The sequence below is a fragment of the Scophthalmus maximus genome, chromosome 20, assembly GCF_022379125.1.
Source record: "Scophthalmus maximus strain ysfricsl-2021 chromosome 20, ASM2237912v1, whole genome shotgun sequence".
Taxonomy (NCBI): Eukaryota; Metazoa; Chordata; class Actinopteri; order Pleuronectiformes; family Scophthalmidae; genus Scophthalmus; species Scophthalmus maximus.
The window spans coordinates 5,898,706-5,920,891 of NC_061534.1; the positions used below are offsets into that span (position 1 = coordinate 5,898,706).

At 45.0% G+C, this 22,186-nt stretch overlaps 1 protein-coding gene across 9 annotated transcripts in view; it reads right to left on the reverse strand.

The window, feature by feature from the left end:
- Positions 1-280: 280 nt before the first annotated feature.
- Positions 281-22,186, reverse strand: part of ank1b (ankyrin 1, erythrocytic b) — a 62,165-nt gene continuing 40,259 nt past the window's right edge. For 3 of the 9 annotated variants that reach the window (XM_035608358.2, XM_035608361.2, XM_035608357.2), the window contains 21 exons: positions 21,396-21,519; positions 21,178-21,238; positions 20,831-20,943; positions 19,472-19,696; positions 18,776-18,930; positions 18,316-18,527; positions 16,895-17,099; positions 16,667-16,763; positions 16,315-16,543; positions 15,779-15,907; positions 14,538-14,657; positions 14,230-14,314; positions 13,056-13,130; positions 12,829-12,960; positions 12,523-12,681; positions 11,599-11,670; positions 6,046-6,709; positions 5,655-5,928; positions 5,231-5,302; positions 4,723-4,822; positions 281-4,499 (listed from right to left, as the gene is read on the reverse strand). In XM_035608358.2, coding sequence (XP_035464251.1) covers positions 4,751-4,822; positions 5,231-5,302; positions 5,655-5,928; positions 6,046-6,709; positions 11,599-11,670; positions 12,523-12,681; positions 12,829-12,960; positions 13,056-13,130; positions 14,230-14,314; positions 14,538-14,657; positions 15,779-15,907; positions 16,315-16,543; positions 16,667-16,763; positions 16,895-17,099; positions 18,316-18,527; positions 18,776-18,930; positions 19,472-19,696; positions 20,831-20,943; positions 21,178-21,238; positions 21,396-21,519 — 3,275 coding nt within the window. In that variant the 3' untranslated portion in view covers positions 281-4,499; positions 4,723-4,750. The remainder of the gene's footprint in view (positions 4,500-4,722; positions 4,823-5,230; positions 5,303-5,654; positions 5,929-6,045; positions 6,710-11,598; positions 11,671-12,522; positions 12,682-12,828; positions 12,961-13,055; positions 13,131-14,229; positions 14,315-14,537; positions 14,658-15,778; positions 15,908-16,314; positions 16,544-16,666; positions 16,764-16,894; positions 17,100-18,315; positions 18,528-18,775; positions 18,931-19,471; positions 19,697-20,830; positions 20,944-21,177; positions 21,239-21,395; positions 21,520-22,186) is intronic. The other 6 variants (XM_035608364.2, XM_035608359.2, XM_035608362.2 and 3 more) reach the window with 6 other exon arrangements.

Consider the following 22,186-nt stretch of genomic DNA (forward strand, 5'->3'; position numbering starts at 1 on the left):
AGTGAATCATATATTTCATCATAAACTAAACATTGGAGTATATATATGCATCATTAAGAAAAGAATCATGCATCAAAAAAGCTTTATGGAAACCAACAACTGCTTACAGCTAGAGCTGAAATAATTGGTTGATGATCAGAAAAAAAACTTGAGTATTTAATGATTTCTTTGTCTAAAATGTGAAAGAAAATATTTCTTTATATTTCTGATTCGTGCTTAGACAAAATAAAACATCTGAGAACATTAAAAAAACACTAATTTGAGAAGACAGCCATTTTTTTTGTCACATCTTTGTTTTATTAATTCTTGTAAATGGTTTGAGCTGGTGTACAGGGTAAGATGATCTATACATATCTTCATACGTCAGAAGGACTCTGATCGAAAGGCTTGTATACATATTCACGATTGTTTCTCCTCTCTCTCTCCGGGACAATACAAAAGAAAAGAAAACAAGTGGTCATAGCTACGAAGCCTCTACATTCCCCATGGCAATGGGCATTGGCCTAGTCTAGATAATGCTGAAAGAACATCCATAACAACTCTATGAGGGGTGCATAGCATTCTAATGAAATATATTTTGTTCATATATTTATACATATATTTTCATACAAACGTCATCTTTTTTTTCTGTGCATGTGTGCGCGGTTGCATTCCTTAGGATAGAGTAATAATGATATTGCGTTTACATCGTCATGTATCCATTCTAAAGGAGTATAGGTGATTCTCTATTCTTCGCGACGTTTAAAATTTTACAATACTCTTTTTTAAAATACATCGGTTGTAGGTTACACGTCCTCTCGAGTCATGTGCCTGGTAAAAATCCTCTCTCTTCTCCCCCCCACCCCCGATCAAACGAGGAGTAAATCCAAGCACAATCACACACACACACACACACACACACACACACACACACACACACACACACACACACACACACACACACACACACACACACACACACACACTAACATGCCATCCATAAAACAGCAACATGGTGGAGGTTAAATTTATCATAGTGCACAGACTCACCGACTAGTGTAATTCACGCCGCAAATCCAAAGTTCTATTTGTAAAAGTCGAAACAGATTATACATAATTTCTCTTAAAATCAGATCGACGTCTGGTCTTTATAATTTGCAAGATGAGCAGGCGGATTAATGACTCGCAGTCAAAGTTATAATCCTCAAGGTGTAATATTCAGGCCTCGAGTCCAAACTCATCCAGACCCAGCCACATTTACTCGTGTGTCACAATTGAAATATATTTGGTCTGAAATCAGTTTGAAAGCCTTCTTCAGGCACTTTTGTTTTTAATGGCAGCCACCACCTTGATCACTGCTTTTTCAGTGAAAGCAAACCGGACGGAGGCTTGTGAGATTCATTTTTGGAAGACTAAAGAAGGCGGCGACATACTGATTGAATATCGTCCTGCACATTGCATCACGTCTCCAGTCCTTTGCGTGTGTGCGTGAGGCACACTTCACGATGACAACTCCGCGAGCAAATATTTCAAATGTTGTTGTTGGAGAAAAATGCCATTGAAAATATTTTAAAAAATGGGGTTTAACCATTCTAAAGGATTATGACTTTTCAAGATTATCAAATAATGATGAAGAGAATAAGGGAGAGTATAAAGAAAAGAAAAAAAAAGGGTAACTCAATTGAACTTTGTTTCGTCTGGAAGACCGCAGCGGACTTGTACTACATTAATTACGTGTTCTTCCTTTTTAACTTGCTGTGATTCTTTGTAGTGGGAGAAATGATTCACTGATACCGTTTTGGTTCTTATTTTTTTTTTTTGTTCATCACTGGTGAAAATGAATTTGGATGAACACTGTTGTTCCGGAGGCTTCTCCACACAAACGTTGCATTTACAGGCCACAGAGATGTGGCTGCTCACCACTCTCTCAATACTCTGTGTCTCTCTCAATACTCTGTGTACATTTTGGTATTTGAATCAAATAAGTCTCTCACACACACACACACACACACACACACACACACACACACTCTTCCAACCATCCCTCCTCATACATACCCCCCCTCGCACATCCCTGTCCCGCCCAAATCTCCCTTTGTGTCCCACACACTCGTCTCTGAGAGGACGACTCAGAACAAAAAAAAACAACAACATCTTGATTCTGACCGAGCAGAACTGAAAACCTGAGTGGAAAAAACACGTGATATGTAATAATACATGTGCTCTCATGGGCATGGAAAAAACATGTGCATTCACGGAACGTGTGACTGACGCGTTCATTCGCCCACTCGCTCGGTGTCTCACTCGCTCGGGCTACAGTAGCGTTTACAGTACTTGTGGGATTACACATTGTGTTTTGGATTTCTGTCCAGAAAACTTCTGCTACTGTGTCGTGACCCATATTCGTAGCGCTGCCACCGGGTTGCTGCATAAAGTGAGTGTCGCAGGGATGGAGAGGATAGTTTACATTGATGCCGGTGGACATTTTTTTTCTCTTAAATGTGTGAATCACTTAAATGACAAAATGGAGTTTGTCCTGGTTTATACATTGTTGCTACGTTAGGTGCTGACAAAACAAAACACTCCTGCTCAGGCCTCCACATTTCCACACTGCAAACAGCCGAGTCATCTGATCTTGCGTCAGTGCAGCGCCGCTGTCCAGTGACAAACTGCAACGGTCTTTGTCCAGGCGGGATCTTCTGTCTTCACTGACGACTCCACAGTCGTTTCAATCTTTCAGGATCGAATCTGTAGATGTGCACAGACACCGGCTTCCATCTTCTTCTGTGTTCTCGTCCGTTCAGTATTATTGCTGTGGCGTTAAACTATCCCGACACTCCGACCAGGCGATAATTATCTAATCATATAATGTGTGGTTCTTATAATGTTTGTACATTTGCATGTGTGCTTCTGTTTGTTTGTATATGTATGTATATATATGTTTTTGTGTCTTCACAGTTCACGAGTCTGGGGTCAGTGTTAGTTAGTAAGACGATCACAGTGCTTCCCTTGTCTGCGCTTTGATGCACAGTTCCTTTCGCGATCACACGTTGCAGCATGATGCTGTTGCACATCACTTGCTGGGAGTCCTTCAGAGCACCTCCACGTCATTCACGCAAGTTTCACACGAACACACGCGACAGTGAGGTGCTGCTACAGCCGTTGCGGAGAAAATGAGGAGCAAGCGAAAAGCTTTAAAACATGAGATGGAGGAGGAGCCGTGGGTGCTGATGGGAGACGCCTGTGATTTCACTGCATATCGATTGAGGCTACTGATAAAAGACGGTGGGGTCAAAAATGAGGTGCGCTACTGGAAGAGATGGCGGAAGGTGGAAGAAGGTCGGAAAAAGGTCACGGGAGGGAGGAGGAAAGAGTGGATCTTTGCGTGTTGTGGAGCTGCTGTACAGTACAATCAAAGAAAGCATTCCCGTCGTCTGGAAACCCACGTTTCAAGGGAGGACGAAGGAGATTGAGGTTCCGTACCGAAGTCAAGCGATGCTCAAAACTGAGGTCGGACACGTCCCCAAAAGAAACGACTAGCAAGGAAGCGAGCCTCGTCCACGAAAAGGGGGAAAAGACATCAGACAAGGGGTCACTCACAAGCAGGGGGAGGGGAGGGGAGGGAGGGAGGGACGGAGGGGGCGCACAGCGGCTCTCTCGTTCCAGCACTGAGCGCGCCGTGACATCATAAAGGGGCAATAAGCCAATCGTGGGGCCGGGGGGCTCAGCGCCAAAGTCAGAAGCAAGAAGCACATGCGGCTAGAGAAGAATACACGCACACACACATACGCACACGTACACACACCGACACATGTCCACGTAGCATAGAGTGCATATATCACATTGAGAGTAACAGGGGGAGGGGGAGGGGTCCGGTGGGAGAAGCGTCGGTCGGTCGGCTCAGTAGAGGCTTTAGCTGTTTTACAGAACCATCCATGGGGGGACTTTTTTTTTTTCTTTTTTTTGTGTGTGGCTGTGTTTGAGTTATTTCGCTCAACCCGCTGACACAAACCGCTCCGGTCGGGGGGGAATTAGGTCCTTACAATGGCCCCCGTGACCCGTGCGTGGGGCCGGCCCTGTACCTTGTTACCCCCTCCAGTTCGTAGATAATGACAGTTCAAAAGGTCAAAGGGCATGCACCAGCAGTCATCATGCGATTACAGTTTGACAGGAAGCACTTTTTTGTTGCTTTTTTTTTCTCCTTTCTTAAGTTATTTCACTTGACATTTATGTTTGTTTTGTAGAAAAAAAACAGGGAAAAGAATATTCATGCCTTAAGTCTAGTTTTTTTTTCTTTACAAATCTTATAAAACTACAAGTTGAACGCCTCGTTTTTTTTCTTCCTCTCTCCTCTTCTTTTTCTTTTCTCTCGGGATTCTGCAATGGTCACACGTCGAGGATGATTCTTGCGTTTGTCGTTTTTGTAGTTTGCAACTTCTTCCATCTCGTGCCTTCGCTCATTTCCACCTGCGCTCTGGTTGTCTTTTAGTGGAGGATGTTTTGGCAGTGGCTTTCCTGTCCTGGAAAAACAGAGGCGCCATTGAAACACCCCCAAAAATCACCGGCTGAATCCAAAAAGTTTTTTCTTTTAATCAAAGTGTACTGAATACCAAATCTAGGGCTTTTTTTTTTATTCCAAACGTAAAATTGAACAGAACCCCACTAGAGTCCAACTACGTTGCCATAGCGGCGTCTTTCCAAGCACTGGGCTGCACAAGTGCTTGTTGTTGTTGTGTCCCGTACCTGGAGGACCGGGTGGTAATGTGTATTTTCAGTGTCTAACTCTCCGCAGACTGGTGCGCTGCACTGACTGAGCACCCTGTCTCACATCCACCGCCCCCACCTGGAGCAAGGAGGGCGGGAGGAGGGAAGGGAACAACACTCGGACCAGTTAACTGCTGAAGCCTCCGCACGTGACCAGAGCAGGAAACTAACGTTTTCTGACCACCAGCTGACGGCTGTCACTGTTTGACATCGAGTGATTTATCAGACGCTTAGCTTGTAAGAGATTTTTGTTTTTTACAAAACATTTCATTTTCAAATGATCTTAAGTGGAAATAGACAACTTTTCGTCATCATGGTGTTTAAACTGATGACAGAGAGTCATAATATCTGCTGGCAGGTTGGTGGCTGTTGTTAATTTCCCGCCCTTTGCACCAGGCTAAGTGCTCTTTGCTCGAGTTCACAGTGTTACAGTTGCGTGTGAATACATTTCGTACAAATGATAAAAAGAACACAATCGACGACTCACCTTCCTCGTGAGCGTCTTTCCGTGTTCATTTGCAAACTGCGGCTCGGCGGCATAGACCTCTTTCTCCTCTCTCTGTAGGCGACACAACACAATTTAGAATCAAAACATTCATATTTGGCACCACAATAAAAAGTTTGCAATCGGAATGTAAAACAAAACAACAAGTTGTCCGTCATGGCGTCTGTTTCCCATGTGTTGCACCACACAACGCATTACTCCATTTTTTGTAACTTCATCAAAATGTGTCATTTTGATGACTGTTGTTACGTGAGGCTAAAACTGATGATGGTCGTGAGCAAAAAAAATCAAATTGAATGACTGTCGTCCCATTTGATAATTCAAAAAGGATAAAGGGGATGGACAAAAAATGTTCCCTCTCCGGGCACAGGAAGCGGCGGGTGCTCGGCGTGGCTGGCAACCTGACCTGGACCCGCCTCTGCTCCTGTTCCCAAGTATGTTGGCCCGCCTCCCGGTGAGAGAAGGCCAGCCCTGTGTCAAAGGGCTGCGGGCCCTGCAGGGGGCGCCCGCGCAGCACATGAGAGTAACCCGTGTCACACACCGGAGTCAGCAGAGCCTCCTGGGCCACGCGGAGGCCCTGCACGCCGCCGTCCCGTCCCGACGACGACACGGAGCCCACCCAGCCCTGCAGGGAGTCCTTGTCTGGCAAATAGGGTTGGAACGCTCCGCCTCCCACCACCCTGGAAAAAGACACATGCAAATAAAGCAAAAGAAGAAAAGGAAGGAAAAAAACCCAAAAACATACAATATAGTAGATATATTGATGTAGTGAAGTTGGGTTAGAGCCAACGACATACCGGTTGTCTCCGTTGTGCTCGGAGGCCCGACTCAGTACCGACATCTCACACCGCTGTGCATACACCTGCTGGCCTGCAACAACAGAAATCCCTTCCACTGAACCCAGCCCTTCACCTCCTCCTTTTGCCCCTCCTCCTCCTCCTCCTCCTGCCGCCATGGCCTCCCCTCTCCTTCCATCCGACCTCTGACCTCCCAGCTGGCCGTTCAGGTTGACCTTGGGAACGGCGCCACTGGCCCTCACCCTGTCCCTCTCCGCCAGTGCACTCGCTGGCTCCTGTGGCACCTCCTCCTCCTCAACCTCCCCTTCCTCATCCTCCTCCTCCTCCTCCTCCCCCAGCTCCATGATGGAGCCGCTCGCCCCACTGGCTCCGCTGCTTGGGCGACCCAAGCTGTAGGGTAAGGAGAGCGTGGCGCCCTCCGAGTCGTCGGCGCGACTGCTGCCCTCTAGCGACGAGTCCTCCACCGTGACCAGCGAGGGGCTGACCCCTGCTGGCCACACTTGAACGTCTGACATCTCCATCAACGTGTCCTCCTCTGTGGTGGCGATGGGGGCACACTCGAGGCTGGACACTTCTTGCCAGTAGGGCTCCATGCCCAGCGGAGAGGGCAGGCTGTACATCATGGAGGCCGGGGACAGAAGCTCCTCCTGCACCAGCCCGTAACCTGGAGGGAAGACAGGGGCGAGACAAGAGAAAGACTAACACCACGCAGGCACAGCCAGGGAGATGTCGGGGAGGAGGTGGTGGTGGTGGTGGGTCAACTGTTTCTCCAACTTATACAATAGCAAAGGGGAAGTAAGCGAAACAGTGGGGCTCTGCCCTGTCCCAATACACTGCACCAGGAAATAGAATAGGGCTGGTTTTTCATCAAGCACCTACACATTTTGATCACTAATTTAGGAGTAAGACACCCTTCCACTCATTAAAGTCAGTGAAACAAGAAGGACACACTGATTCCAATAAATGCTAGTCAATATATTTTAATCAGAACACAATATTGTTCTTGTAAGCAACCCCCCCAAAAGGGATTTCATTGCAAAATCAGTTTCCTTTATCTTTCTACGGTTACTTCGTCAAATTGATGTAAAAAACAATATTTCCCTTCCGTCTTTGGGTTCAATGCAAAGGAGGCACATTGGGGTATTACCTCTGCCAAGGAGGTTATATTTTCACCGCTGTCTGTTTGTTTTTCAGCAGAATTAGGCAAAAACCATACTGATTTCCACAACACTGAGTGGAAGGATGGCACATGGGGCCGAGAAAGAACCCATTACATTTTGGCGCAGATCCGAGCAAAGGGCCGGATCCAGGAATTGTATCACTTTGTGAGATTGGAATTTTGTTTCAGATCCTGGCAAAATGAAAAAATTGCCATATTTAAGAGACCGATATCGACGAGTGTTTGCAATTTGCGTGGCTTGATTGAATTAAAGGGGACTTGTTGGGCCTTGGCGGAGGTATGCGCTCCGCTCAGTGACATTGGGACACAGCGATAAGAGTGAGGTGAGGGTTAGAGGGGCTTGGTGTGTCATCCACTTAGGTGAATGGTGTCGGGCTCTAGTTTGCCTCTATGTCAGAAAGTGAATGTACAGAACGTACATTGTTTCTTGATTAGAGAAAAAAACAAACACCAGGTGAGTCTCGAGTTATGTGCCGATTGTGGGGTTGGCACGATATAGATTGAACAGGTCTTTGCCACCTTTGAAAAATATTTCCAATCAGATTTTCCAGATTTCAGTGTCCTGATCAAAGATACAGTTTCAATCCCATTTCTATTCCCCCTTTTACCACTTTATGCCATTTCAAATTTGAAAGGCTATACTGTATATTTGTAACCAATCTGCGCTGTGTGCTGAACTACAAATTTAGATGGGAGAATTTTCTTTTCCCCAGCCTCTGGGATACAAATACCAAAGCTTTTTAATAAAAATGTCTCTACGATCGTTCCAACCCTTGTCAGACATTTCCGCGTGGGAATCAGCAGCGTGTTGCAGATTCTGTGGAGGAAAATGCGAGTTACTGTTGCTCTCACATTCTCCTGCAGCTGCACATCAGAGTCATGCTTTCATTCGTCTGCTTCCAGAGCATCCGATCCAAGGTCACTTACACACACGCACACATACACTTCCACATACAAACACAGACTTGTCAGACAAACTATTGTGTTTATTTTAATATGAGATCATTTCTTTTCAATGGAAGTTGGTCTCAATTTTTAATCTGAACTGATGTCATTTAAAAAGAAACATCTGATCAATCACCAAGTTGCAATGTGTTACTTCATATTACGCTGCTAAGGAGGAATAGTTGTTGATCAATAAATTACAATGATAATATAATGAAGTAAATGAATGAATTATAATGTGCGTTATAGAAAATAATTTGTCTATTTAGTGCAAATTAACACGTTTTATCTGGCAATGCATAAACACATGACAATCGTTTTAGAAATTATTCAATGTCAAAATACACAAGGACACGCACAAACACACTGCAAAATACACATACACACATTATTTATAGTCATATTTTTGGATTATACTTCATAGTATAATTTTTTTCATAGTATAGCATACTTTTTCAATTAAACTTTAAAGTTTTTTTTCCATGGCTGTTCTCACTTTTAATATGCATAATTATTTTAAGGAGTGGCTTTTTGATCTGAGTTTAATATTAAAAACATGTTTATTTTATCATGTCTATTGAAATGTTGGAACATGTCATCTTTGGTGATATTTGAAGACATGTAAACTGGTTGATCGTTTGGAGATTTTCTTTTTTAATTAATACTGTCATGTTTTTAGTAAATTGTCACATCAATGAGTTCAGATGAATGAGGTTCAGTGATATTGAACAGTAGAAGAGTACTTCACCCAAATTCAAGTTTAAATTTGTTCATAAAGTTACCTGAAGCAAAACACAAAAGAAAGTAACAAGACAATGTTAATGATCAATCCGGAAGTTTGCACAGTATCTCAGAGAGGTTGACACATGACACCATCTCATATTTTTTGTAAACACACACTGCCACATGTGGTCTGTTTGTTTTTATATCCCTTTTAGCACTAACAACCAAGATAATACAAATATTACCAAACATAAATTCTCACAGCATCTCAAACCGAAACTTATTTTAATGGGATCTATAACAGCTCTGGACTGTAAATAAGATTAGTGGGTGAAATACTATTTTACTGTGTCAGTAATTGTCTCCGAGTTAACGGACCATACTGTGGGTAGAAGTGTCTGTGGGTAGGGGTGCGTGTGTGAGAGAGCGAGAGAGAGTGTGTGTGTGTGTGTGTGGGTGTGTGTGTGTGTTTTTCTGGGATGGTACAGGGCCGGGATGATGGCAGGAGCGTCAGAATGAGGTGAACAGGGAGGAATGAGTCAGCATTAGGATGAGAGTTAGAATGAGTCAGATGAATCTGGGTTAGCCTTTCCCTTCACTCCTGCTATTTAAACACAAACATACACGCACACGCACAAACACACAAACAAACACACGTACACACACACACAAGTGTCAATGGCACAAATATACTACACAGATTGTCATGGCAAAAGAAAAAAACAAAAAAAACAACGCACATCACCCTACTCACTTTACACACACACATATGCACATGTATACACACAACCACACAGTACTGCACGCACTCATATTAAAATACAAATGAGGACACACACATTTGGTACAGATATAATCAAACACATCCAAAACGGACACACACACCTCACAGCATTATCCCCGCTGGCAAATAACGTTCCGACAATGTTGACAATGAGTTCGTCAGCAGACTTGAGCAAAACAACAATTTTGAAAATCACTAAGTTTATGAATGTAGATCGGTTGCAAAGTGAAGAGTGCAAAGCACAAATTACTCATTAATTTCATCTAAGTGCTTGCCTGGTCATTTATTTGACGTAATAATCCACATTTACGTGTTTTGCCCACGAATGAAAATGTCCCAGCAACATTGTACGTTGAACGTTATGTGCTACGCAGCTGATTATGTGTTACAGCGGCGCAGCATTAAAAAACCGCAAAACAAAAAAACACACCATTTATTTTACAAGAAAAAGAAAACATCTGTTTGTTAATATTGCATTTAAAACAAGACTGAAATACACCCATTGAACAGAGAAAACAATTTACACTGTGAAGAAAACGTTGAATACATTGAAAGCATGCCATGCACATAAAGATGTCATAATCAAAAACAGCAAACTTTATTTTGTTCCAAGACACGGCACACTCGCACATCGCTTTCACTGTACAGACAAAAATCATCTTGAGTATTTCTGAGAAAAGAAAATCTTTTTTAAATCTTATTATCTTGCAAGGCATTTCAAAATCAACGCAAAAATATTCACACACTGAAATTCCTTGCAAACTGAGCAAAATTTAAATTTGTCCTCGGCTTTCTTTCAAATACTAACAATAACAATTTACTGCAGCCCAGGTTTAAAACACACCCACGCACAAACTCTCTCATACACACCCACACACACACACACACACACACACACAGATACTGTAACAACGAAGCATGCAGCATGCACGTGCACAAACTGTAGTAGACACACAGAGCTGGACTGAGAGAGGAGGAGAGGGTCCACGCTCGACTGAACGAGGGAGGAGCGCGGGAAAAATAAGATGACAAGAGAGGAGGAGGCCCAGAGGTCAACATGAGGTCATATGAGGTCAGAGGTCGGACAGGAAGAGCTGTGAGGAGGAAGAAGGGGAGGGGAGGAAGAGGAGGAGGAGGAGGAGGAGCAGGGCGGCTGGGCAGCAGATATGACATGTCATAGGTTCAGAGAAAGACTGAGAGGAGGACGGAGAGAGAGAGAGACTGTCCCGAGGAAAAGGCAAAATTTCAAGGTCGACCAGGACATTGCGTAACAATGTCTGCTGTCAATCAAGAGTAATCTCACAAGTGAAATTCTGTCTTGCTCTCGGGAGAAAGAAAGAGAAAGAAGGAACGAGGGAGGAATAGAAACAAGATATGAAGGCCCAGAGCTATCATCTATCATCTGAGTACTAGTGTAACTTTTGACTAGTGTATCCATCCCAGGGACACACACACACACACACACACACACGCGCGCGCGTGTGCACACCTACACCCACGTAGGTATGCACACGCGCGTGTAGGTGTGCACACCTACATACACGCACACATACACCCACATGTCATCTAAACAATCCCAAACATCCATGAAAAAAATGAGGGATTACAGATGTGTTAAGTGTCGTTAATCAGGATCAGAATCAGAAATACTTTATTGATCCCCAGGGCAAAATAGGTAAATTACATAAGTAAATAAGGCATTTTTTGGCATTAATGAGTTATCCTCTTTGCTCATATTAAGTAAGAAGGATAAGAACCGTCATGTTCAGGGCTCAAATATGAGGTGTGGAAAAACTGTAAACTGAAAGAAAAATGACTTGTGCCCCCAGTGCATCATCAGGCGGTGTATCATCATCATCATTATTGTCATCGACAAATGCAGCAAACCACCATGCAGCCAGAGTTTCCCCTTTCCACTTACCCCTTCTGAAAAACGGGGGTCTAATAACTCGAGGCTTGTGCACTAGGCGCGACGGCCTTGTGTCCGTGATCTCTTGCGGGGCAACAGAGACAAGGTACAACGGCTGTTACCCGGACTGTTTCCCAGAAGGCAAGTGGTGAGGTCAATGAGCACAAGAAAAGTTTGTCTCGTTATCTTTACTCTTGCTACTTGATTCACGGTAATGGCCGATACATCTGATTGAGTAAACATTTCAGTAAGTGACGGTTGATTTACTTAAATGATTAATCAGACAGATTTCTTCTTTCCTTATGTCACCGAGCGTAAAATACTTAACCATAGCAGTTTTCAGACGTGAACCCAGGAACATTTCTGGAAAATTGGGTGCGGACATTTGCCAGAGTTTGCCGTTCGCATATGAAGAACACAGGAGGAGATTGTCCGAGTCAGGCGCGTTCACACCAGCAGGAAAATTTGCGGAACATCCAGGCGAGGGTCGGAAGGTCTTCGCCTGAATGTTCTGAAGACCTTCCTGCTGTTTTTCATCACGCGGGCTCACTCAAGACATTTTCTGGGAAAGTTCAGAAAATGTCCAAAGCAACGTTCACGTTCTGGCGTACGGCGCCCTCCAGAGAAGTTCGGGAAGATGTCCGGACTCCAGTTCATGTCTGAGAGCAGCTTTAAACGTCACTGTAGCAACTGAGCCTGTAAATAACTGTGAATAAAATCCTTCAGATTCTGCTCGAGCACAAAATTCCGATAAAACTTTGCATTTCTGATCGTTCAAGGGACAATTATCAAACAACACGCTTGACATTATCCCCCAAAAGTTATTACCAATCATCTAACTACCAATGATCTAAATAAAGTGGGCCAATTCGCTGCTGATGTACTCTTTTGAACATTGCGTGTCTTAGGTGTGTGTGACGTGTTTGTGCGTCTTACCATTGAGGACGCTGGGGGACAGGAGGGTCGAGTCGCGGTCGCCGAGTCGACAGGCCCCCTCCTCCAAAGAACAGGGGGCCGGCGCCGGAGCCTGACTCTCCAGGGACGTCACGATGTCTGCACGGTCGATGTTCTTCAGGGCGGTGTACAGGCTCTCCACTGGAGGGGGGAGACACATCAAGAGACAGAGGGGGCGGAGACAGACGGAGAGGAAAGATGGAAGAAGAGTTTGTGCATGAGGTCACAAAGAAAGAACCGGAAGATGGGAAGTCATTTCTATGAGAGGTACAGTCGCGCTGGACTTACTCTTGGCCCTTTTGCCTTCTCGGCCGGCCCACAGGTTGAGCAGGGCGGAGCTCTGGTCCAGCAGGGAGTTGGGATTCTCCACACGGATCCTGTTGATGTCGTCCACGCCAAACTGAAGCTCCCGCGCCAACTCTGCCGAGAGCACAGACGAGCGGATAAATACATAGGAAAAGAGGAAAGACAGATAGGGCGGCGGTAGTATTGTGGTAGGGTTCGAAGGGACTCACCTGCCCAACTCAAACCCAGCTGTTCAGATATGATGTTGATTTTGATCTCGGTCCTCTCCATGGCATTCACCGTGGCTAACGAGAGGAGAAAAACAACCAGGGAGTGTTAGAACTCCTAAAACTGCCAGAAAAAGTACATTTACTGAACTGCGGCGACTGCAACTCTTTATTGGGACGGGCCCAGCTGATCTAAGTGTCTATAGCAAAATGAAAGTAGCCATGAGAGTTCTTAGACTAAGAAGGTAGATCATATCAACTAAGGACCCTCCACTTATGTGTAGCTGACAGTAACTCAAATACTACAGACAGGTGATACAAAAATATTTCGGATTTCCGTTTCCTAAACTATTTCGCGAGTTGCTATTGAAATAGTTAACAGCGATACTTACCTTGACGACAGCACTGCTCTGTTGGAGGAAACAAGCAGCACCCACAACATTGTCTTTGTCCATATCAACCTCAGAGTTAACACGACCGCATTGGACAGGGGACGGTTCATTCAAGGTGCTAGTCCCGCCAGTAGCATTCAGTAACCGTTACAGAGGGACTGAGGTGCAATGTAGCAGCGCTGTGTATTTGATAGACAGAAAAGGCCTTTCCACTTCAATCCCACCCACCATCCGCACCATTTTGAAATTAACCAGAGCGGCCATCTTGCCTTTGTTCATTTACCACAGGCCAGTACAAGGGCTCCTCTGTCTAGCTCCACTGCGAGGTCCTGCCCATGTCCAGTGCTAAGCTACAGTGCTAAAGCTAAAAAAGTGTCTGCTGCCATGCCATCAGAAATCGCAGTGGAGACACCAGCGCCATGCAAAAACCAATCACAGGAGTCATTCATCGGTTGTCATAGCTACCAGGACACTGGTGGAAAAGAGGAGGCGAATTTGCCATGTGCCCTGGAGCCATTTTGGGTCATGTTTGGGGGATTGCCGCATGTCGATTTGCTCTAACTGCACTGCAAGGATCTCTGGCTCATACTGAGGAGCAGGGCATTGCATCCAAGGCTCAGTCTGTGTGCCATGCGTTACACGCGAGACAGATAGGGGGGAGATATAGAGAGGGTAGAGAAGGGAGCAGGGGGTTGTGGGTAAGAGGGGCAGTGCAACATTCAGTGCCCGTCTCCAGTGCGTTTGTACCAGGAGAGGGCTGAGGGGTCAGGCAGCGGACGACTCACCCACACCAGGCTCGTTCAGAGCACTGTAGCGCTCCCTCAGGGCGAGGGGGGTCAAAGTTCTCCTGCGCTCTTCACTCCCAACGACCTTCAAAAAAAAGATAATGACAACAACAAAATCACATTATACTAGGATTATCAACAAATCAATCAGATCAACCCTAAGTCTAATGATCAAAAATAGCCAATTGTTCACACAAAATTTGTGTAAATTGATTGAATCCGACTTCAACAATCACCAGATTTTTTCCTGAATTTAAAAACGTACTCTTGCTTATTGTACTGCACTTTTTTTGGGAGCGAGTCCTTACCTTGACACAAGGCGGCATGGTAATGTTCAGGTTGCACAGCACGTGCTGCGCGTCCTCGTACTTGGTGCACTTCCGGAGAAATGACAAGAAGCCGGCGGCCTCCTTGTTGCTATCTCTGACCTGGTATCGAGAAAAGGCAGACGGAGAGAGGAGGAGTAGGAAGAAATAGAGGAGAAGAAGAAGGAGACATAGAAGGAGAATGTGGAGAGAGACGATATGGGGACGAAGGAGAAAGAGATGGGTGAGCAAAAGGAGAAGGAGCACGGAGAGATGGAGCAAAGAGGAAATGAGAGAAGTGACAGGTTAAGAGACAGAACGCATGAGGAAGGAAGAGAATGAAACAGAGCGAGAGCGAGAGAGGAGGGGATGAAAAAAGGACAGATCAGAGAAGGTATTAGATCCCTCCACAGTGTCGTGAGCATGTGGCGCAGTAACATGGGACGAGAAGCAGGGGGGAAAAAGGGATGGAAGCAGTCCACAGGCAGGCGAGAGGGAGAGATTTACCTGCACATTTTACCTGGACGTCTGTCAGACCAGACAGTTACAGAGTGACCGTGAGAGAAAGAAAGAGAGACAGTGAGACAGACACGTACGGACAGGCAAGGCCGCAAAGATAGGAAGGCAGGCAGAAAGAAAGTGAGGGAGTCACAGGACATGCGAACAGTTACCCGATGTGAGTCGACAGGTAGATAGACAAGTTGTTTGTTGCTTGGCAACACCGCATAATGAAGGATAGATTATATTTATCTAAGTACTCATCTAGCTGATTCTAGAAAGTAGCATGTGTCACGCTGACGAGACACGGACAGAGTGACAGACAAATAAATGGAAGTACCAAAGGAAATGAATGAACAAAGAAATTCGGAAATCACATCAACATATTTACGAGACATACATGAAGAGGCACGTACATATAGACGCACAGATACAGTGCAAGAGAAGGACTTCACAGATGCAGAGAGAGAAAAGACGATGAAGACACGGCTGCCGATTTTGACCAGAGAAGGAAACATTTCATAACAGAAAGGGACATTACAAAAAACATTACATGACAAATGAAGCACAATTAGTATCAGGTCATTTGTTTTTTTAAATGAGAACAGGTTGTGTGGGTGATCAGCAGGTTGGGCGCTCAGGACCGGACACACTGAACCCGACGACTGGACGAACACGACCACAAGTACTGTATGAATAGTGAGCGATAGCAAAGCAGGCGTGTGCAGAGTGAGATGGAGACAGACCTTGACAGAGACGGGGAGTCTGTTGTCTCTGAAGGCCTGGAAGCTGAAGCTGCGCGGCTGCTGCGTGGCCTTCCGGACGGGCACGAGGTTCCCGGAGCACTCCAGGTGCAGCGGCATGCCCTCCATCAGCTGTGGGCAGGGTCGCATTAATGTTACGGGTGACAGGATAAATCAGAACACCACAAGAGAAGCGCGTGAGAAATATATTTGACCCTTGGGATACAGCCAGAGTGTGCATCAATAATCAATTATCATCTTTGAAAAACCAGAAAACCAAATCACTCGCGGGATCACGTTCTCCACAACGGGGAGTTTTTTGAAAGTCAGAAATGACAGCAACTTCCAAAAATATACATAACCAATTAATTGTCCTGTTTTTAGAAAATAATATTTCAATGGTTGTTCCAATAAAATTTAACAGAGCAGACATTTTAGCAGCCACAATTAAAAGTCAGTCGCTCGGAAACTCTGCTTAAAAGTAGGCAGATAAAAACACTTGGAACTGGCAGCGTTTTGTTCTTTATTCCGGCACTGACCTCAATGTCTCGGCTGCGGGCCACTTCGGTGAAGTTTTCGTGCAGCTCCAGCGTCTTGTCCATCTTGTCGTCGGTCATGCAGTAGCAGCGCAAGCGTCCCTCGCGCGCCTCGTTCATCTTGGCGAAAATGACAAACTTGGCCATGTACGGCACGGACATTAGCTCCCGGTACAGCAGGTTGGCAAAGGTCACGGCCTCTGCGGTGCGCGGACAGTCTGCCAGCCAGAATCTGCATTACGGAGGGGGAGAGAGAAAAGAGGAAGGAATTTGGCAGATAAGAAACTAGAGGCTAAAAACAGAAGAAAAAGCCGACACGTGAGGAATTTGTCTCGGTTGCTGTTGAGGTGCTCACCTTGCGGAGACATTGGTGGTAAAGTTGGCACAGTTATGTGCGTACATCAGCTTCGTGGTTCCAGTGATGTCTTCCCACTGAGCTGGTGCTGTTCCACCTGAGGGCACAACGACCTCACAGTGTCATTCATGACTGACGCCTTAATATACAATTTTACAGCACATTTCATGCACAAAAGAGTCGTTATACTACAAAGACACTGGGCAAACTTTAAAAGTGGACCCGTACCAATGACGCTACAGAGGAGGCGCAAGCTGGTGGTGTCGCCCTCCCCAGCATCCCGAACACTCTCCCTCCAGGATGGCGGCAGTGGGATGCGCAGTCCGATTGGACGGTGGAATTTGCGTCGGCGTGGTTCGATGGTGACCACTGGGCTGAAGGTCGCCTGGTTGCCGAGCTGTTGGGTCAGCAGTTCGTCGGGGATTGGCTGCGCCTGAAGAGGGAGTGGTGAGGGGGAAGAGGAGGTATGAGCGGGAAGATGCAGGATAAAAGGATGCAGAGTTGAACAGAAGGTCGAAGTTTAAACACGCGAGGGCTACAAACACGGCATAATAGCTGAAGGAAACACAAACAGCATACGCGCGAGTGTCCCCCCGGAAAAATGAATTGTGGAACCCATAATCCGTCATAATCTCTGACGTCATTAAAAAACAAAGTCAAGCGGAGGCGATGTGTGAAAGGAGGTCGTCAGCACGAGTGTGCGCCAAGTCTCCATATGTGTGTCTGCGGAGGCCTGGATGAGTGACAGCCGACCACACGTTCGCCAAAAAGCTCCCGTTGTGGCAGGACAGACATCACCGGCACAGCAGGTCGGGTCACAGAGAGGATTTTATCAGATGTATTATATCGTCACATTTAGTATTTCCAAGCACCATAAAACCAAAATTTTCTCTGTTCACTTTTTACTTTAAGCGACTGACTCCTACATGAACGGAAGTCAGAATGGTTTTTAACATGTGAGTTTTTTGCATTTATGTTTTTTGTGTCTTTGCCTTTGGGTGGAGCTCAGTGGGTGGAGTGGGTGGAGCTCAGTTGGACCAAGGTGATGTCACATACTTGTGCAACAATCACATTTAAGCAACATTTGAATTAACAAACATATGGATGTTGTTGCCAAATCTGACACAGAGTAGCAGTTTTCCTGCATTAAACAAGATTTTTAATTGGAGGCTATTACGCATACCACGATTCATAAACTTCCTTCACAGATCAAGACTCATAACAATAAGAGAACATATCATCCGTCTGCAGTCAGCAGAACAGCGTGTTCATCAAGTCTCACATATTCTGGCTCATTTGTCAAACAGAACAACAACATGAAATCGATCAAATCTCAACTAGAAACAAAAACAAAGAGCTCCAGGTAAATGAGTTGGCATAGACGACCGAGTCACAGACTGGAAGTCAGCTGTTCTATAATCCAAACATCTGTGCTCGGTAATTCATAAAAAAGCACCAGATTGTCTCTGTTGCATAAGCAAAATAACAAACACCCGAGCGATTAGAGAAAGGTGTGGATCTGGATGTGGTTCCAAATCTGCTGCTCCATCTCCTCTCTGTTGTCTTAATTTGTCTCTCCATCGTTCCTGCGTTCTCACGTCCTTACTCCTCCGACTCCATCATTTGTAATTTCAACATCCTCTGCTCACCTGCAGTCCCAGTCGCACTCTCTTGGTGACGGCCGTCTCGGGGAAGATGGCCTCCACGTGGGGCACCAGCTTGGTGGTCAGCCGGCCGCCCTCCGGGCCGATCAGGTCGCTCTCCTGCTGGATGCGGGAGACCACGGCAAAGTAGAGGGGGAAGTCGGTGGAGATGATCCGACGGATTCTCTTCTTCTCCAGCTCATCGTGACTCTCAAGGTCTGGTAAGGTTTGCGAAGAGGGAGGGACAGAAAGAGGGAACATTAAGGAGAAGGAGGGTAAAAGTGAGCCAACAGCATCTTACGATGACACGTATCCAGTTGAGAGAACATGGTGTCAATGGTTCCACAGCTTTCCGATAAAAATTTTTAAAAAGCATCTTGCATCGTGCAGCAAGACTAAAGACCGACTTATCTGCAACCCGTGCAAGGTCTCACAGAGAGCGGCATTCCATTATCATCACACTGACCTTCGTCCATGCCGTTCAGAATAGTTTCCAACACTTCGTCGCCATAGCGATTGCGATGCTCCTTCCAGACCGAGCCGTTTTCGCTGCGGAGGACCACAAGCTCCCGGTCGCCTCGGCCCAGCGAGGCAAAGTGCGGGATTTCCACGATCACAGGCCTGTGGAGGAAAACGAGAACCGGCATAAAAATAAAAAAATCTAGACTGGAGTCCGATTTCAGATTTTGTACTGCAGAATTATTATTTTGAAATCAGAAAATAAATAGGGTTGTGATGAAAAAAATAGATGTTGTTGCCTTTTTTCAAATAATAATGAAAATGATATCCCTTTGTTTGTTCTATTATTGAAGAATTACACCATCATTTAGTCTCTCCATGATATGTGCAGATGATTCAATGTCCACTAGATGGCACAATAATATGACAAAAAAATACAACATCGGCTTTACATGACTCTTAATAATCTTAAAAAAAAAATTTGTACAAAGTATTTGAATAAAGCTTTTGATTTGATTTAAAGAAAATGTAAATATTTTAGTTGGATATAGAATAAAAATACAGATTTTCATACCAGCACAGTCACTTTAAATTCCTACAAAACAGAAATCAAGGTATACCAAAAATAAAACAAAACGTGCATATAAACCAGACGTCTCTGATCAAATACAGAATAATTAACAAAATTACAATATCAACTCACCCAAGGAACTGCATACTGGACGGCCCCAGGGAGATGATGCGGCTGGCGAGCCCCTCCCCTTCCACCAGCGGAGGAGGCGTGGTCAGCTTCTGTGGTTTGACCAGACGGCAGGTGATGCGTGTCGGCGCGGCGCAGGTCCGAGGAGGAATGATGACCCGCAGGCCGTGGTGCCTGCTGCCGCGCATGGAGCCCCCCCGAGCATCCACCATGAAACTCACCAGGAAGCTGAGGGTCCCACAGTGACATCGTGATTTGAAGCTTATTTAATATTTTTTCACTGCATGTTACAAGGATCATGATGCATACATATGGCAGGAACATTGACAACCAGTGTTAGGACACTGTTCCCAGTGAATGAGACAAAAAAACATTAATTTGTGTATTTGTTTTTAGTGAGTGTTTCGCATTGATCTGGTCTTTTTCTGTTTATGCTTTTATGCAGAGTGAGTCATGAAGGAGACATCGATTCCCTTTTCATTTGATTGTCTCAATATGACAGCGAAGGCCAGGACATCTGGAGGGGCCCTGAAGTGCAACTAGAATGACATGAAGAGACTTATGCTGTTTGATGCTACATTAGACAGGCAGCTTCATATACCGTGTGTGTGTGTGTGTGTGTGTGTGTGTGTGTGTCCGCGCGTGTCTGCTGACTCACTGTGCTTGAATAAATGATGACTAAGCAGACAAAATAAATTCACATCACGCCGCATTGACCTTGTGGAGCTTCTCATGAATACCCTAATTACTGTTTTTTCCTGCGTAAACAGTAAAAACAAAGTTTAACAGGGAGCCGCCAAATGAGTTTGTGACCCTCAACATGAGTCATTTATGTTATATTATTCAATTTACAACATAAATCCTGCGTTAAATTCTATAAATCATTCTTATACCTGTAGTATGTTGTGACAGTACTTTGTGAAGTGATGTTTTGCTGTCAGGGATGATCGATGGCAACCGGTGACCGTAAAAGGTGAATGATGATTCTGCAAACTGTGCGGCCATACTTTTTGACTTATTTCCACATATTTCCCTCCTACATCCCATCTCCAGTGTCCTTCGAAGCATGCTGTCCTTCTAAAATACATTTACGACCCTGACAGTCTTTCAATGATAAGCCTGACAAACAGCAGCCATGCATAACACATTACATTTGTTTTCATGTTTGTGTATATTATGTTTACATCTCTATATTTCATATTCTCTATTTTTTGTTTTATTCTATTCTATATATTGCCTATTCTTTTGTCTACCTCTTTTTTAAGCTGTAACAAAGTAAAGTTATCTTATCTGATCTTATTTTAACACAGAACAAAATCGTACATGAGGATCGACTTGCAGCCAAATGTTTCATCAGCGTACCCTGTGTGAATCGGGCTGGCCACAGGGCTGACGTTGTCTGAGGTCTCCGTCGCAGGGCTGCTCGGGATGAGAGAGTCTTCGTCGTACTCCTTCGGCAGGGGGATGGGGGTGTGCTGCGGTCAGAGAGGGAGAGGATGAAGACAGGCAGTGAAAATTGGAGAGGCGGTAAAATAACCATGACGGAGAAGATTAAGACAGAGAATAGCGGGAGGGAGTGACAGAGAAGAGACTGTCACAGAAAAAAATACAGCACAGTGAAAGGAGTGAGAGAAAAGAGAAAGAATGATGGACAGAAGCAATAAGATAACACAGATTAAAAAATATGTAACGCATGAGGTTCAGCCAACCTCCAACAGAACCGTCTCCGGGGACACGCAAGGGATCCTGGGAATAGCAGGAGAATATGGCCTGTAGGAAAGGAAGCGAGAATAATATAAGACAAGAGACAAGTAGCCAACTATTATTCTGCTTTCGAAATTTCTTCTACAATGTCATTTTTCCTCTTCCACCTATATCGTGTGCGATTAAACATGTGTTAAACATCATCCAGTACGGGATAACTTACGTGGTTCCCATGCCGCCCTCAAAGTCTCTCAGAGACTTCTTGGGCGAGAGGAAGTCGTCGTCCTGGTCCTTGAAGTCGTCGAGCTTTAAGTAGCGCGCCCCGTCCATCCCGAGCAGCTCGTCTCCTTTGGGCGAAATAAAGAGTTGAGGAACGTGGAAAAAGGAGGAAAGAGGTAAAAAAAAACGAAGAACAGGTTGTAAAGAGCACATAAAGAATTAAAAGAGAAAATGACGAGACCAGGGGATCACAGGGCAAAATGATGCTGAGCTCAACTCTCAAGTTCTTCCACTCAATCGTCAAATGTTTCTTAATCTAATCCGTCAAAAGGAGTTAGTTCTTCCTCAGTGCATTTTGACTTGTTTCAATATTCTTTTGAGTGACAGTATCTTGAACTGCCGTGTCACTTATTGTGTGGAAGTAGTAATTGCGACACCAACATACTTCCCACCCCTTCACCTTCATGAAACCACAGAAAACAAATGGTCACAAAGCAAATCCAGATACACGGTGTTAAGTCCAAGCAATGGAGTCAAACCAACAACATCTAGAAACCAATGGAAACCAAAGGAGTGAAAGAAGAAGGTCGGTAAGACAGTGAACATCTAGACAGTTTTAGGACACTGCATGGACGGCAAACTGCAAGGCACCTGGTGATGACAGCATTTTTTTTTAGTGAGCATGCCCATCAAAGATGAAATCACATGTGGTGATGGCTGTTTCTGTGTAGGAGAAAACACCTCAATTATTAAGGAAGAGTGATACTGAAACAATGAGTAAACTATAAACCGCTT